Below are 16,857 nucleotides of genomic sequence, written 5' to 3' on the forward strand. Positions count from 1 at the left end.
CCTACAGCTTCACTTTGAAGACAGTCCTTTGTTTTTTGAAAGCCAGGAAATAAAATACAATGGCCAATTCCAAACTTACTTTAGGACATGGCTGGGGGGACAAAGTGATCTCTGAGTTTTTCATTCCCATTTGTTTGTTTCAAGTCTTTTGACTTGTTTGTATATGAAAAGTCTTGAGGCAGATAAGAAATATTTTTATTGAAAACAATCCAAACAGCTTTCCAACTGAATTGACTTACTTGGACCAACCCTATTCCAAAATATCTTTTTGAACAAACGCAAATCTTGGTGGTCTCTAGTTTCTTACAACTTTTCACTTTTGTTTAGCATAATACTTATCCAACCAGATTATAAATTCAGAATATAAATCTTTTTCTGTTCTTTGAACTTAAATGACATGAACAACCATGGCATGAATACTGCTTCTTACCTTAAAACTTAATTTGTTCATCATAAACACAGATTCATGCAGCCTTTCTGGTACCTTCAGTATTACTTAACAGCAACTGGAAGTACTGCATTTAATCATTTAAACACTTCATTTAAGCCATATTTAAACAAAACAGTCAAAACAGGGGAAGCAAAGTGGAAAGATTGCAAACCTCCATGACGTCAGTACCTGTTGATCAGTACATTTTCCCCTCACTTTCATGCTCCAAATCTTCATCTGAACATAGACACCTTACAGTTTGTCATTGCCTGTTACTGGGATGTGATAATGACACTGGAAAGATGATAAATCAGGCCTCAGCTGTCACCTCTTTCCTTGATTCTAAGCACAAGATTAGGGAGCAGTGGAGTCATGGCAGAAGTTGATCCCTCTAAGCCCTGTGCTCACTCTCCAGGCCGACCCTGAGAGGCACTGGGGTCATGGCCTTGTTTGCTGCCCTCCTGCACAGTCACTAGAAAAAACTGCAGACCTGAGAGGGGACAAGGAGCTAACACTGCCCAGACAAAGCTTTTCCCACAGTGCTACTCAGGACATGCCTGGGTGCAAAATACATGTATAGTGATGACAGTCTGTCCTTCTGACAAAACAGAACCAGAGCTGTAGCACAGGTAAGATTACCTGAGGAGGCTTTAGGCAGAAAAGGGGAAAACTGTGGGGAGGGAGTGAATGGAAGGACTTGCTATTCAGCCTCTGAGTCATGAAAGGCCAGCTTCAAAGAACGCACGCTGTAGGGAGCTCGGAAATGTCTACACTGGAAAGAAAAATTAAATGCTGAGACATCCAGGATGAGATAATCGGCTTTTATGTACAGGGATCAAAAGTATTGATGATACCACCCTGTAAAGATAATTTATATATCAGTTGCTCCCTGTGCATTTTTTGCTTATGTCAGCAGCTTCCAGGAGAGGCAGAGAGATACTATAAAAATCAGTGGTCTATATTCAAGAGGCTTTGAAAGGCTTCAGTGTAGATTTATCTACAGTGCTGAAGGGAACTGTGTCAGACAATGTGAAGCAAAATCAGTGCAGTTACAATGAAGAACTTCCTTTGGAGAACCCTGGGTTCTTCCTGCCAACACAGGTTCTGAAAAATCATCTCTTGAGCCAATGTACCATCCTTAGGATAAGATGAAGGACGTGTTTCTGACTCAAACATGCTTGCAGAGAAGAGTGGGGTTTAGGCTTTCTGGTTTAAAGCTGCATCATGACCCACTTGTTCTGAAGTAGGTCAGCTTGTGGTATGCTGAACTCAATCAGAAAGGCCAGCCCAAGAGTAGTCTGAGTTGAGGAAAAGATGTAGAAAGCCACTTCCTATTTCTGTTATGCCAGTAGTGGGTGAAGTGAATTTTTACTAAGGGGAGTTTTTGTGTGCTGTCCTATCTCATAATTGTTCAGGTCTGTAGAACTCAGAACAGTTCTCTGATAGTTCCTTGTTTCTACTTGGTGAATTAAAGGGATTTACATGATTTTTTTTTTCCCCAAGGTTGTTTAATTCTGGCATATTCTGCTTCCTCTTACCCAGACTCAATGCATTGCTAGAGCTCCTTCTCACTTCCACTGCATTATTTCCAATGCTAATCATGACACCACCGCCATGAAAAATGTTAAAACTATTACTTATATGAGGGGCATTATGTTCTGGGAGTTTGCCCTTTGCTAGGTAAGAGCTGTTCTAGGAGAAAGAAGTGACAGTGCATTGTAGAACAGTGTTCTCTTTCCCAAGGATTGTTCTTCCTCTTTACACAGCTGTTTGCATAAATTTAAAAATCTAAAATAAAAAAAATTACTAATTGCAATTTGCCAAGAAAGTGTCACCCACAAATTTCTGTTCACACAAATAATTGCTTGTGATGTTCACTTACAGTGAGATAATAAGTAGCAGAAAGGAACAGTAGTTCTCTTCCTTTCTCTTCCAAAGTGAGAAACTGCTTGCATATCCCATGCAGTTAGGGAATTCCATACATCCTTACTTTGATCAAATTTTCACTTAGCTGAAAAAAAAAAACTTTCCTTGCTGTCCACTTTTTATGACTTTCCTCTTAACCTTGCCAAGTTTATGATTTGAACTGACAACAAAAAAATCCTTGGTGCAAAAAGCCCAGTGAGATATATTTATCTTGCCACTTCTGAGAACTCAGAAATGCCTTTAATCTTTCTTTCCATGGCCCAGACCATGGGGGCTGAAAACCTTTATGTTGAGCTCCACATCATCCCATCAAGACAGTGAAGCTGATGGTGTCAGGTAATAATGCAAGTGTTCTGTGGTCAGTGAGTTTTCCAGACGCACCCAGCGAGGAAAAGAGGAGCTCTTCTACATATACGTAGTGCACAATTGGGTCAAACCATGAGTCAAGAGGCAGCAAAAACTCCTGACAAACAACAAAATTTCTTGTAAGTCTACAATAGAACTGGAAAATATAAGTAATGAAAGCCAATTCATTTAGAAAAAAATTACTTCACCGACGTAAAACTGTGTTCATCTCACCATTGTTTGTAATAATTTTTTTAAAAGCCAAAATAATTAAGTTGTGATTTCATATTTGTTATTTATAATTCTGAAATGTATTAAGCACTTCACTTAAGCAGTTCTTTTTTCCATACCTGTTTCAAGGCCAGGTTGGGTAGGGTTGGATGGATCTTTGAGCAACCTGGTCTAGTGGAAGGTATCCCTGCCCATGTCAAGGGGGTTTGAAATGGAATGATCTTTAAGATTCCTTCCAAGCCAAACCATTCTATAATTCTATATTCCTTCATTAGATGTGGTAGTCCTACTACACTGTCTTCTCTTCTTTACCATCATTTTGATATTCTTCATATGGATGTGCCAAACAAGGTGCAAGTATATCAACCATTAATTATTGTTAATGTAATACAGCACTGGCCTCTTTATATTCATGAAACATGGTTGCCTACTCTGGTATCAATTTGGGGAATGCTATAGAGTGAGCAAGTCTTTGAGATTTGCAGGTATCTCAGATATCTGAGATTTGCATCATCTCTGAAAGACATTTTGACCATTTATTCCTAGTCGTAACAAGAGGAAACATTCAGATGCTCACAGGAAGACACAATCATCTCTTTGAAACAGTTCTATTAAATATACATTTGAAAAAAGAAGAAAACACTGTAGTAGCACTTATAGTAGAAACATAATTCAGGTATGCATGACAAACTTTTATGTGAGCATTTTGATTTGCATTCACTAAACACAGATGTATAACAATTCTTATTCATACATGAGATACAATTCATACGTGAGTGAACAATTGAAGCCACTCTATACACTGACCACTTTGCAGCTCTGATTTACCTATTTACCATATTAAATTTGTCATTCTCAGTTTCCCATTTGCCTACTTTGAATGTTTACAGAGTTATCACTGGCTTTGTGCCTGACCAATGATGCTGCAAGGATATTGAACTACTAGTTTAATCTTGACACCATAGTTGACAATTTCGCTGCCACTTGGACCACTTACTTGAACCCATCTCCACTGGCACACTCGAAGCAGGTGGCTTGATCAGTCAGTGCATAGCTGCCTGCTCCCCCACTGGTCTGAGGCTGTAGCTCCTAACAGATTTGTAGTGTTTCTCTGCCCTTGGCATCTAATGATGCTATCTGCTGGCACCTCCATATTTGTGTAAATCAGTTCTTGGTACAGAGTTTATCCCCTTGCAAGTCAAGCTCCTTCAAAAGCAATGTATATTTTGATTAAATTTTATTACCCAAAAGATATAGAAAGAGTCAAGTACTTGTACTAGACCATCCTACACATAACATCTCTGCCTACACATAAGTGTTTTGCCTTGGCTTGTGGGCATGTGGCCAGGAGACAAGACAGCTATAATTTGAATTGCTGTACCTGAAGGTTGGATAAGAAATTAAAAATATTTTGTGCTGTTTTAAACACTTTGGTACATGCCTTCACTAACCATGGATCCCAAGCTACACAATTTCAATGTTCCACGTTTCCTGAGTTTCCCGAGCCTTATCTCTTAGCTATTTATTAAATGGATCCTATCATTCAGGTTTTCTCACCAAGGAAACCCAAGTGGGCCCAGATGGGCCACCCTGCTCCCATTTCCAGAAGCTGGTTTCTATGTTTGTTTGTCTGTCTCTCCTTATCATGGTCACATCCCTTAACCAAATGTTGTCTAACAGAAAGCATATCTGATATTACAACTACCCCAGTGTGTGTCCTCTCCAACACTGTGACACGGAGACAGCTAATGATAGCCTGGGTGTGCTGAACTGCCTCTAAAGGCCGTGAGCCATTCCACCCCTCTCTAGCAGTAAAGAACCCTATAAACCAAACAGATAGAAAGAACATACACACCTTCAGCCTCAGCTAGAACAGCCATTGTTTTCACTGAAAAAGGGGCTCAAGATCATAATTTCTGGTAACTGGAAGTCGTGTTCACTGAAAGAAACATGGCAATGATCTTCCTGTTAAATTTCACTACTGCAGCTGCTACACAAAAACATGAGTTGGGTATTGAAACATCATGCAACTAGCTTGGGTGCAAAAAGCTGTTGAGATGTTCTTTGTTTTCCAGTATTTTGCCTGGGTTAATTTTGAGGACTAGAAAACAGTAATCATTACGAGGCTTAGATTGTAAGGTAAATCAAGATACTTCAGGAGAAGGATTATAATGAAAGCCTGGTACGCTGAAATGCATTGGATATAAACAAATTTAATCAAGGGGTTGGGTTTTTAAATTTATATGTGTGGTAATTAATTACATATTTAATGAGCCTGAGTTGATTGCATCTCATGAATATTAAGAATTGGGAAGGAACCAAATTTAACATAACCTGCGATACGACTTTTTATCTGTAGAGAAACTTCCAGTACAAAGTCAACTCCCACTTGCATCAGCCACCACTTCTGAGAATAGGGGTAGCTCATTCTCCTTGGATGATCATATCCCTTTACTGGCAGTATCAGTCTAGGACAAAGTGCCATGTGCAATCTCTCTCTCCTCACTTTTGTACATCACCTGTGTGGCCACAATGGTGGATAAAATCCCTTCCATATAGGACATGCCTTGTAAGTATCTCCAGCATGTTCCATATTTGGACACTATCTAAAATATCTATTTTCTCAGGGAGTTCCAATTACAAATTTTCTCCTTGATACAAAGAGAGTGTAAAAAAATTAAGAGTTTTCAGTTTAAAGTTCAGGAGCAGGAAAATTTCAGGAACATGGAAATGCAAATGCAAATGCAGGTACATGCAAGGCTTTATTTTGGGGGTATGAATGAAGTCATGGAAGCAAAACTATAGAAATGCTGTTGTACATTTAAAAACAAAAATTAAAATCAGTATTTTAGGCTGTATTTTTGCTGTGGCATATTTGCTTTTTACCCATACAATATTCTAAATTTCATCTGCTGCTTTTACATTTGATATGTATTTTTTTTGCATGATTTTTGAATAATAATAGAAATTCAAAAAAGCTATAACACTACTAAATGAGTGCCTGGGTTTATTTGCAGTGGTAGGTCTATGAGCAATACTCTATGGCTAATGTAGCCACAGATAACAGCAGGCACAGGATTGCAGCTATTGTATATCACATTTAAATGTTCTAACACCAGCAGCTCTGGGAGGGCTTTGGCTGGAAGCTATCTGCACCTGACAGCACAGAAAGAACAAAAACAGCAATTCGAAAGTCTTTACAGCCTTAGGACTGCAACACTGCTCAGTTAAGGCTGGCACCTCCCAGAATAGAGCAACCACAAGACCATGGGAGCAATAAATCATGGTTTTCATTTATATACAGTCATACAGCTACAATCACTTTGTAAACTTAGCATACACAATGCAGTGTGTTTGTTCTGAAGATTAAAAGCTTCTTTTATGATTCATTTTTTGGCAGAGAATGTTGCCTGTAGACTGATATTTGGAGCAAGACTTCCAGGGTGTAACACAGCTGAACTCAGCACACAGAAGGTTTGTTACAATGCATCCATTTCTATTGTTTTGATGTTTGTCCAGCTGGGTGGATGCCATTAGAACCAAGTGACAGTGTCACAAGCTTAAATCCCTTTGCAGTTCTTGAGTTCCCCGATTCAATTCTCAACAAAATTGCAGCTGAATGGTGAATTCCAGTTCAGCAGGAGTGCAGTTAGGCTGCACATGGGCTCGTTGGTAATTGAAAATAAGTGACCAGTTATCCACATCCCTATGAAGGGGCTGAAAGCGTCATTGTCACTAAGCATACTCAGGAAAGCTTGAAATATATAGATATATATATTCCTATATGAATATACTTCATATCCTTATATTAAATATATAGGTGTATATTTCAGATATACTTGAAAGCTGCACACTGCAGGACAAGGCCATTCACCCATTTGTCCATTGGATTTGCAGGGGCTTTACAACCCCCCTTTGTGCTTTTCCCCTTTTGGTGGAAAAACTGAGAGACAAGGAAGGAATAAAACAGTCTTCAACTAATGGAAGCTACCATCAACTGAAGAGAAGTGCCATGAATAACTTGTTAGTACTTCTCCAGCAGATGAAATGTGGCGGGTTTTATATTTTAACAGCAAAATTAAATCATCAGAAGATTTACTATTCCCTACAAAAATTTCTGACCATGCAATGCTAAGGTATTTTGTTGCCTTGTGCTTGAGTGTGACTTTAAAAATATTAGAAATTAGTAAATCTAATTATGATTCCATATGTGGACAGAAATTTTTCTGTCGAAGATTTTAACACAACAAAAGGCTTCAATTTGGAAAGGTGTGAGATTGCTTTATGGTAAAAAAAGGAATTTAAAAAGTAGCGAAAAGAATTATTAAAAAACACCAACAATGAAAAGCGCGCAGAAGGAATATACACAAATAGAATTTAGTAATAATACTGCAGCTATCACAAGAATCACTGAGGACTGGTTTCAACACAGAGAAGGCAGGACACTTTGATGTATACAGTGCTCAAATTATTCAAAAACTTGCACAGGCTAAATTAGGAGCTGGAAGCCAAAGATAGAGAAGAGGCAAAAACTTACCTGCTCACATGCAGAACAGGTCCACCAAAGTAATCAGGATTCAGGTTTTTCTAGAAAGGCTAGTGATTTACAGGGCTATCAGAACTTCTAACTGACCACTTAAGGTTGCATACAAAAACATGCTTCTGCTCTGATGATTTTGGAGTCACAGCACTCAGTTATAATAACTGTTTGTATCCCCAGGAGGGACATGCTGTATCTGCACAGACTTTCTTACCAATAACAATGACCTCAGCAATTTCTGATATTGAGTATAAAAGCCAATATTTTCAGTACCTTTTTTCTTCCCAAGGGGCTGGCTATAAAAAAATTTACCCAGAATAAGAGGAACTAAAAAGAAATCCCTCAAGTCATAGCTCTGTGGATGAAGCACTTGAGGTTTTGTAGCAATGGAACCAGGGAAGACCAGATTAAGTGTGAGTTACAGAAGCAATACGAAACTTTAAAGAGGCCTGGAGTAAAGAGCCACCCACAGAGATCCATACATTGGTCTTCACTTCCTTATTTTTCTCCCGTGCTTTGAATTTAACCATTGGACTCCAGGCTCTTCTGCACCAAGTTCCTTACAGCTCTGGTTCCCAACAGAAATTTCCAGGGCAGGCCAGGGGAACCTCCCCCTCCAACACTTTTAACACAAACCCGTTCACCGTGGCTGTACCATTTTTTGGTACCTGATTTAGCCTATGAATTCTTTGAGCCCAAACACCCCATACCACTGCTAGCAGGTATGAGACAGAGCTCTGAACTTCTGCCTAGAAGTTAGGGGAATGCCCAGGGAAAAGCTGGGTAATTACTTCTCCCTGGAGAATACATTATGTTCTCACTATCAGGAATCCACCTGAAGGAAATTAAAGCTAATTAATTTTGCTCCTTTAGATACCTTGCTCATTGGGAGTTTCAGCCACAGGGAACTAATAGTTCCCAGGTTTGTAGAGCCACAAGCAGATTTTTCAAGTTCTAACAGGTGTTGAAAGCAGAAAATAACAGCCTTACACTCATGAGCACCATTTTAAAAACCCACTATCTCTCAGATCTTCTCTCAAGGGCACCAAAAATACTTTGCATATAAGTTAAAATTAAAATTAGTGCTGGTATTTCTATGACTAAAAGGCAAGGTGTAAACTTATCCATAACACTCTGGTGCTGACAGTGAGAGGACTTCACCTGCACACTCTACATGGTTGCATCCCTGAAGTCCACATGGGCCATGTAATAGTGCATAAAAAGCTGAACAGTCTTCTCCAGCCCACCTGCACCCATCTCTTCCATGAGGTGTCATTATTTTATTAGGCATCCCTGACCTCTATCAAGAGCTCCTGCATCAGGAAAACCTCATTATGCTGGAAGCCATAGGATACCATAGGCAAACACAAAAAGGGGAGGAAAGCACTGCAAGTTTCTTCTCTAGAGAAAGCCCTTTAAGCTGAGAGCAGACTATATTACCTCAATGAATCCTCCTTGGTGAATAAGCTAGAAGCTTGCACAGTATCAACATGCAAGGTTTCTCCTGAATAAATAGAGGAACTGGCAAAAGGAGTTCTCTCAAGTCTGATTAAGATTAAGGTAAGACTTCATGCTGGAAAAAACTTGATATATAGCAGCTGTCTTGGGTGAGGAAGGAATTACATCCTATGGAGGTCATAGTTACCCCTAGGGCAAACAAAGTGAGCAAGGTAGAAAATGGCTTTAACAGGTGTCAACACACCTGTGCAATTGTTTCAGCTGGAGGCTCTTAAAAAAGGGATTAATTTCAAGGGCAAGTCACATTTTTAATTAAAAAGAAATAAACATATCACAGAGAGTGCCGATTTTAACATTTTTTTAAATCTCAAATTACCTTTTTTTTCCTACAAACATGTTAAACCATAGTTCAAGAGGTATTATAATGCTTAACTACATCTTAAAGGAAACATTTTGGCACAAGACAACAACAAAATAAACAGAATAAATAACCCGCTTTACACATGCTTAAGAAAACAAAAACAACATTCAATAAACTTAATAAAATTCACACTCTGTACAACAGCTCAAGGTAGACCTTACAAAACAGTATTCATGTCCTATCAGTAACATACACATATTGTAAAAATAGAAACTTGAACAGCCTGCTTAGCTCAAGGAGAACAGTGATGCAATATGAATCAACTCGAGTTCATTGATTCCAAAGAAGCTGGAGTTGAAGGGGAGTGAGCACACAACAGTGTAGAAACCATCTCAGCCGAGAGCCTTAGCCCAGGGCTCTTCAACCATGTCTGTGCTTAGCTCCTTGCTGGAAACCACGTCAGGCTGACATCTTCCTGAGCTTGTGGCTGTTCAGAGGAAGAGAGGACATGCATAAATAATGACCTCAGTTACAGGTTTCTCTTCTTCCATGAGCGAATAGCTCAGGTGGAAGAAGGGACACGTGCCATGACTATCCCTGAGAAGATAGCAGAAAGGAGTAGCTAAGTCTGACAGGAGACAGAAAGACAAATGTGTTTGCCAGTGCTATCAAAAGTGGCATTTGGGAGATGTAAGAGACAGGCTTTCATACATGCCCTGTTTTCATCAGCCTGGTGTTAATTAAAAGTCTCAATTCCTACCTCAGGAAAAGGAGATGTTTCTTCACCCAGCCTTCCTTAGGATTTACACAGGCTTTCAGCCCACTGGCAGTGTGGAAACTGGAAAAGAAATAACGATAAACAAATCAGAAATCCCTGCCAATAATTGCTGTGGAGAGTACGGTTACTCTCTAGAATGATCAATAGAAACTGCTTTTGTAAACATCAGTTAGACATAGAATGTCCCAAATTCTTCCAGTATTATATGAAGAAAAAGAAAATTACATGTAATAGCTACTTCCTTCTCAGGGATCACTTTTTGCACCATAAAATTTTGTTCAATTTATTTGATCTGTTAAGGCAAACACTTTTGCTGGATGCCAGAAAAATTTGTAAAATCAAGGAGAATAGCTGCTGTCAAGCTAAGGTAACAGATCAACATCTAGGCCAAAACCTTGTAAGAAAAAATCTGATCCCTGTGAATTTGAAGAAATCTTGTCACTTATGTGTCTTTTTACAGGTTTTGGCAAGGGAGCACTCTGTGTTGGCCAGAGTCGCCCTTAGCTGGAGACAAAACCTGTCTTTGTTTGCACAGCTGATTCCTAAAGAGTCATATTTATTATTTACATTGTATGACTGTTCTTGGGTTAGCAGTCCCTATCAACTAAAGGTTGTACATCTTGTTTACAGGTGTGATATAAAATTTATTCCATTAATTTAACTTCCTGAAAGGGCAGGAAAAATCATGCTTATAACATTCAAATCCTTGTTTTAACCCAAACAGACATCCCAAGGTTAACACGTGTCACAAAAAACAGCGGAAATTCAGAAAGTAACTTACATGATGGCAGGGATGTCACAGACCTCACTGGAGAGCTGCTCAGTGTAACCCTTCAGGGCCCACCGAGGCAGACGCACTTTGGTGTAGGACAGGCAGCAATCCTGGTTGCTTTGTGCTGGAGTGAAGAACAACAACCAAGTAAATAAACCCCATTTGGTCCACGCTGCCCTGCTGTCTACTGCACTCACTGTTTAACCCCAGCCATCCAGCTCCCTCGTGACAGAAGAGGGGGATGAGAGAGCACATTTTGCTGAAACCATTCCCTTCCAGCTCAGCCTCATCCTGCTACCAGCTGTGAGCAGTGCCAGGAGCCCTTCCCAGAGCACAACAGCCGAAGTCACTCACCCTCCGAGGTGCCCCACAGGAGCAGTGCCAGGAGCCCCAGCAGGGAAAGCAGGACCATGCTCTTGCTGCTGCAGCCAGTCATTCCCTCTCCAGACGCAGCTGTGTTCCAGTCAGTGCCTGGCTGCTGCCTGCTGCTCCTGCCAGCCTTGCCGCACCTCCACCTGCTTATAAAGGGGTGGCAGGAGCCACGGGAATTCACACACGGGCGGGTTCCACTGTCATCAGCGGGTTTCCCCACAGCAAATTCCATCGTGCCCCATTTGGCCCCAGCACTCCTTCCGGGTACTACAACCAGAGATAACAGTGCGCTGGGGAATATTTTCTGGTTTTTTTTTTTTTTTTAAGTCACATAAAAGATTCAGTCTAGAAGAAAAGGAAATAAAAGGCTATGAGGTAATGGTTCTGTGGGTGAAGCATATGTAGTTTTAGGGGTAGGAGTGTGGGTTGTGAAATGAGGAAAGTCAAACGTACATAACTTTTGTTACCTACAGAAACTATGTGTCTGCTGAGGTCTGGTTTAATAAACCCAGCCTGGGGGCAGAGGTAGGTGGGCTGAGCCAGCCAGATTCATTTCAGTGTGGCAAACTCACAGGAGCTGGGTCACAAGCTGCACCAACACCAAAATACTACAGTAATATTCCTTGGTTGGCCAACACAGTAACATGGGGCTTTCCAGATTACTGCTTTCCGAGCTCTGGACTGTAGTATTGGCAAGGACACATGGGCAACATTGAGTATTCATGGAAACGGGTTTATTTAGTTTCCTTAACTATTTATTCACTGCCATGACTTCCTGCCCGTTTGTTACACATCTGAACTATTTAATCTGAAACAGTGAGCTTAAAAGAAACTTGAAATGGGACCTTATATTCTCTAAATCTGTGCTTTCTAGAATGCAATAATGTGCTTCATGAACAATAGCTGTAGTTTGTTGCTTTCCCAAGTTGTACCAGAGTATTGTGACTCCTGAACATTCAACAAAAATACACACAATCTTAAAATTGCCTTGCACCAGGGAGGGGCTCTGTCACCACTCCAAGTACATTGTTTGAACTGCTACTGAAGGATGGCACTTTCCCATGCTGTTCAGGGATCTATGTGAAACGACTGTGATGGCTGCAGGCCATGTCCTGGCCAGCCAGTGTACAGAGGAGCTGCTGCCAGCTCCAGGTGCTCAGAGTAATCTGAGGTGCTTACAGAGTAACCTGAGCTTTAAGTGGTTTCTCTTAAGGTAGAGCTCATGGACAGTCATAGATAGTGCATAACTACCTGCCTTCTATCCTTCACAGTGCCAGTACCTTTCTCAAAGGGTGAGTTCCTATTATTTCTTTGTAGAAATGGAAACATCTTGAACTCTAGAACAGATTGTTATTCAGAGAAGTTAATTTCTCCAAGTAATAGCAAGAATTGAGGGAATTTCATACTGCTGAGATATACGTGAACAACCTTGCAGTGTTCATGGCATCACATATACTGGACATGTTTCTCTGCAGAGCCACAGCTACTGGCCAAAGGATGGGGAGGAGGCAACAAAGTACCCATGCCCTAATGTATGTGGCTCTTTGTTTTATGGATCATAAGGAAATGCCACAAAAGATAACAAAAAGATCAATGCTCTCAGTATGCAGCTATCTCTGCACTGCTTTAAAGATCATGCCAGCATTAGGCAATGCCTCAAGCTAACTGACTAGAATGGTAGTTTTTTTCTTTAACATAGAGATTTCATTGATCCCAATTCTATTTACACCTATACTCAACTTGGCATTTTGTAAACCATCTCCTAGGCCATACTGTTATCCAGATAGAGGTGGCCTTGCACCTCAAGCCCTCCTTGTGACTTCTACAGCTTTGTTTCTTCTCCATTCAGTGTATCTTGGACAGAATCTTCTCATCTGAGCTTTGACCCTTCTACCTCAGTACCAGCAGTTTGGATACCCAGAGCAATGACACTACTCAGGGAGTGCTCATGCTGTAGTCCTGCCTTCAGGCAGTTCTCATCACACCAGTGGTTCCCACACCTGACCATGGCTGGCAATGTGCCATGTCACAGCTGGATTCATGATCATAGTGCTCCTTTTATCTCATATTTTGTTTGATTTAGGAAATTAGTTTAAGACTTATATTTAGAACAGCAGCATCAAGGAGGACCCCAATTTCAAGTGCTCATTTTTTTGTACTTGGTGTGTGCAAAGTACCTTCAGTTTATTGAAGAAAGATCTGCTGGTTGTGACATGACACATAACTGTTTCTTATCAGTCTTTACCTTCATAAACCCCGAATGCAAATGGAAGACAAAAATATATAAAAACAGAAAGGTGCTTATGTGTTCCAGGGAAGTGTTTTTCATTACTCCCCTGGGAATGAGGGGACAGTGACTGTTATCCACCCTGACCTAACCAAACCTTCGACCTGGTTTCCTTTGGCACCTGTGTGAGCAAGTGGGGCCATGTGGGCTGGCCAGGGACTGCCACACAGCCAAGAGCTGAGGCTGCCAGGCCCCAGGGTGGCCAGTGGCACCTCCAAACCTGTTCCTGGGTCAGTTGCAGGTACCATATAAATGTGTTTAATGTCTCAACACTACTGCAGATCAAAGGTTACACACTGAGGGGGCCACCAGGTCAAGGGAGGCCATCATCTCCCTGCCCTGGGACCTGCATAGGGAGAGCTGTGCCCAGAGTCTCCTCAGAGGCTACAACCAAAGCATGAGAGGTATCAGCCACAAGCTGTGGAAAGGGAAATTCCCACCAGACATACGGAAGCCCCCTCCCCATAGCAAGGGGCTGAGGAAGATCTGGGACAAGTTGCCCAGGATGGGATGTGAAAGCCTAGTTTGAATACCCTTACAGATACTCAAATTCAAGCTGGATGTGGTCCTTTCCTAAGCATGGTCTTAAACTTGGGTTCCTTCCCAAGCCACAATTAACCCTACATTATTTTTTTCTGGGTTTTTCACATTTAGCTGTTTGTTTCTTATTTTAGTTTCCTGACTTATTACTCTTCCTAATTTGACATTGCTGTAAGCTTCTCAGCTTCCCTCCCTCCTGTTGTCTCTCATCACATCCCCTCACAGCCACTGTAGTCATAGTAAGGCAGAGCAGCAAAACACAGATTGACAAAGTATTCATCCTCTCCTAAGCTTCCTTTCCCATTGTTCCAGAGGCCAGAAAAAACAGGCTCAAACCCCTCCTGTGCGTATAACAAAACATGAGGCAGAGACAGCCTGTGTGCCAGTGCTGCAGAGCTATCCAGTCAGACCTGTGGAAGAAGAAATGCATCAGGGAAAACTGAGCCTTTCCCCAAGTAATACTGGGGAACAGACAGCTCTAAGCAGTCTGGGGATGCTAAAGAGGAGAGCTGGGGAGTCAAACTGCTCTCATCACACCATCTGCAAAGCTACAGCCAGAGGCAACTTTCTCTGGTCACCAAGTGATGCATCCTGATAATATACCTCTTCTCTTATATCCCAGAGGATTTTTACTCACAGAAATACCTGCTGAAAGTCTGAAGTGTTGAAGAGGACTCAATAGCTCAACCTTGATAAACACCAGGCAAAAAATTTGGGAGGGGAGAGGGGGTGGACTTACCACATCATTCTCGGCATCATGGAAAAGCACAGGAGCAGTCCACCTGGTTTCCATGCGAAGGTTAAAAATACTTCATGGACTTTTGATGAGAAAGACAGAGAAGGAATTTTATAATCATCAACCATTTGATTATTATCCCTTTATGGGTTTAGGTCTAACATGAAACATGAAAGATTAAAATAAAGAGCTTGAATGTCAGACACTGTCAGTATCTTTACCTGTGCCCTACAATAAGAAGAAAAACATACTGACAGTTGTTCATCAACTGGCAGTTAACAACAGCTTCCATGTTTTTCATCCTCACAAAGAGATATCGTTTTATTGCATATTAGTACCTTTTCTGAATTGATGTAAATAAAGCCTTACAGCAATACAGCTGATCGTCCAGGAAACACAGAACCAGAGGGGGGAAATTCCCTTCCGTAATTTCCAAAGGTTTAGGACTCCTTTGATAAAGCAAAGTGCATGAGAAGGCAGTAGCTGAAAGGAGCATGGCCAAATACAGGGATTTAGTAATTGCATAATCTCTGATGAGTAAATGCATAGTAAGTCCCAAACACAAAAGTTCCAGAGGTAACTTGCTCAATCGCTCTGGAGTTTTAGAGGCTGTGATGCAACCCAGTGATTTCAGGCAATTCAATGTTTGCATGACTGACAAAAATTTTTATCTGAGGAAGAAGACAATTTTCACTAATTATAGGTTGCACTTCATAAGTTACAGATCTAGAAACACCATTGAATGACATTGCTTTGATGTCATTATGGACAAGACATGAGCCTGTTGGGAGACATTAACTTCCCATCAATCAAAAGTGCAGATTATGAGAAGACCTGCCATGAACATCCTGGCAGCCATCCCAGCACTGCTGATTGCTTCCTGCTACCTACACACAGAAGTTAAATATCTAATATTCTGAGGGTATTGAGAGTAGAATTAACTCTGCAAAGTTAATTCTACTCTGTCTACAGTCCCTTGGGGTAGCCAACCACCTTTTCACAGAAATGGACCTCTCAAATGTGATGGCAAAGCCTATAACTGGAGAGAAGAATGAAAAAAACACTCTTCATTGGATGTGTGTGGCAGGGTTTTGGTAGTGGGTAGCTACCAGTAGTGGATTCTCGGCTGGAGTCTTCTCCCATGTTTGGCAGAGCCAATGCCAGCTGGCTCCAAGGAAGGACTCAGTGGACAAGACTGAGCCCATCACTGACAGTGGTATCATCTCTGGGATAATGTATTTAGGAAGGGAGAAAATACCCTGTGCAACTGCAGCCAGAGAGAAGAATGAATATATGGAGGATGGATATATGAAACCACTCTGCAGACCCCAAGGTCAGTGCAGAAGGAGGGGCAGGACCTGCTCCAGGTGCCAGAGCAGAGCTTCCCCTGCAGCCCAAAGTGCAGCCTGTGGTGAGGCAGCTGTGCCCCTGCAGTCCCTGGGGGAGCACAGATCCACCTGCAGCCCCTGGGGGAGCCCAGGTCAGAGCAGGTGGATGTCCAAGGGATGCTGTGGCCCCTTGGGAAGCCCACACTGTAGCGGGATCCTGGCAGGACCTGTGGCCCCATGGAGAGAGGAGCCCATGCTGGAGGAAGGAGATTGTGTGAGGAGTTCTCTCCCTGAGGAGGAAGGAGCAGCAGAGGTTACATGTGGTGAACTGACCAAAACCTCCTTTTTGCTACCCCTGGACTGCTGGGGGAAGGAGGTACAGAAAATCAGGAGTAAAATTAAGCCTGGGAAGAAGGAGGTGTGGGGGGAAGATGTTTTAATAATTGATCTTACCTGTCATTATCCTACCTTGATTTCATTGCTAAAAAAATGTAACAAATTTCCTCAATGAATCTGTTTTGCTTGTGTTGGCAATGGGTGAGTAGTCTCTCCATGCCCTTATTTTGATCTCTGAGCCTTTCCTTATCTACCTCTCCTCTGCCTAGCTAAGGAGGAGAGTGATAGAGGAGCTTTGGTGGGCACCTGGCATCCAGCCAGGGTCAACATACCATGTAGTCAAAAGAGGGAAATTTAAAAGAAGTTAAAAGCTGTCTGCCAAGCTGGGCTCTAAGTCACATCATATTTGCTTTTTTA

At 41.5% G+C, this 16,857-nt stretch overlaps 1 protein-coding gene across 1 annotated transcript; it reads right to left on the minus strand.

Moving 5' to 3' along the window:
* Positions 1 to 9,648: 9,648 nt before the first annotated feature.
* Positions 9,649 to 11,366, minus strand: CCL20 (C-C motif chemokine ligand 20). Its single transcript, XM_062499460.1, has 4 exons — positions 11,196 to 11,366; positions 10,851 to 10,965; positions 10,052 to 10,129; positions 9,649 to 9,778 (listed from the first exon to the last, which is right to left on the minus strand). Exons 1-4 carry the CDS (start codon positions 11,275 to 11,277, stop codon positions 9,751 to 9,753), a joined length of 303 nt encoding a protein of 100 aa, XP_062355444.1. The 5' UTR covers positions 11,278 to 11,366; the 3' UTR covers positions 9,649 to 9,750.
* Between the last annotated feature and the right edge of the window lie 5,491 nt (positions 11,367 to 16,857).

This window comes from Cinclus cinclus, chromosome 10 (assembly GCF_963662255.1).
Source record: "Cinclus cinclus chromosome 10, bCinCin1.1, whole genome shotgun sequence".
Classification (NCBI taxonomy): Eukaryota; Metazoa; Chordata; class Aves; order Passeriformes; family Cinclidae; genus Cinclus; species Cinclus cinclus.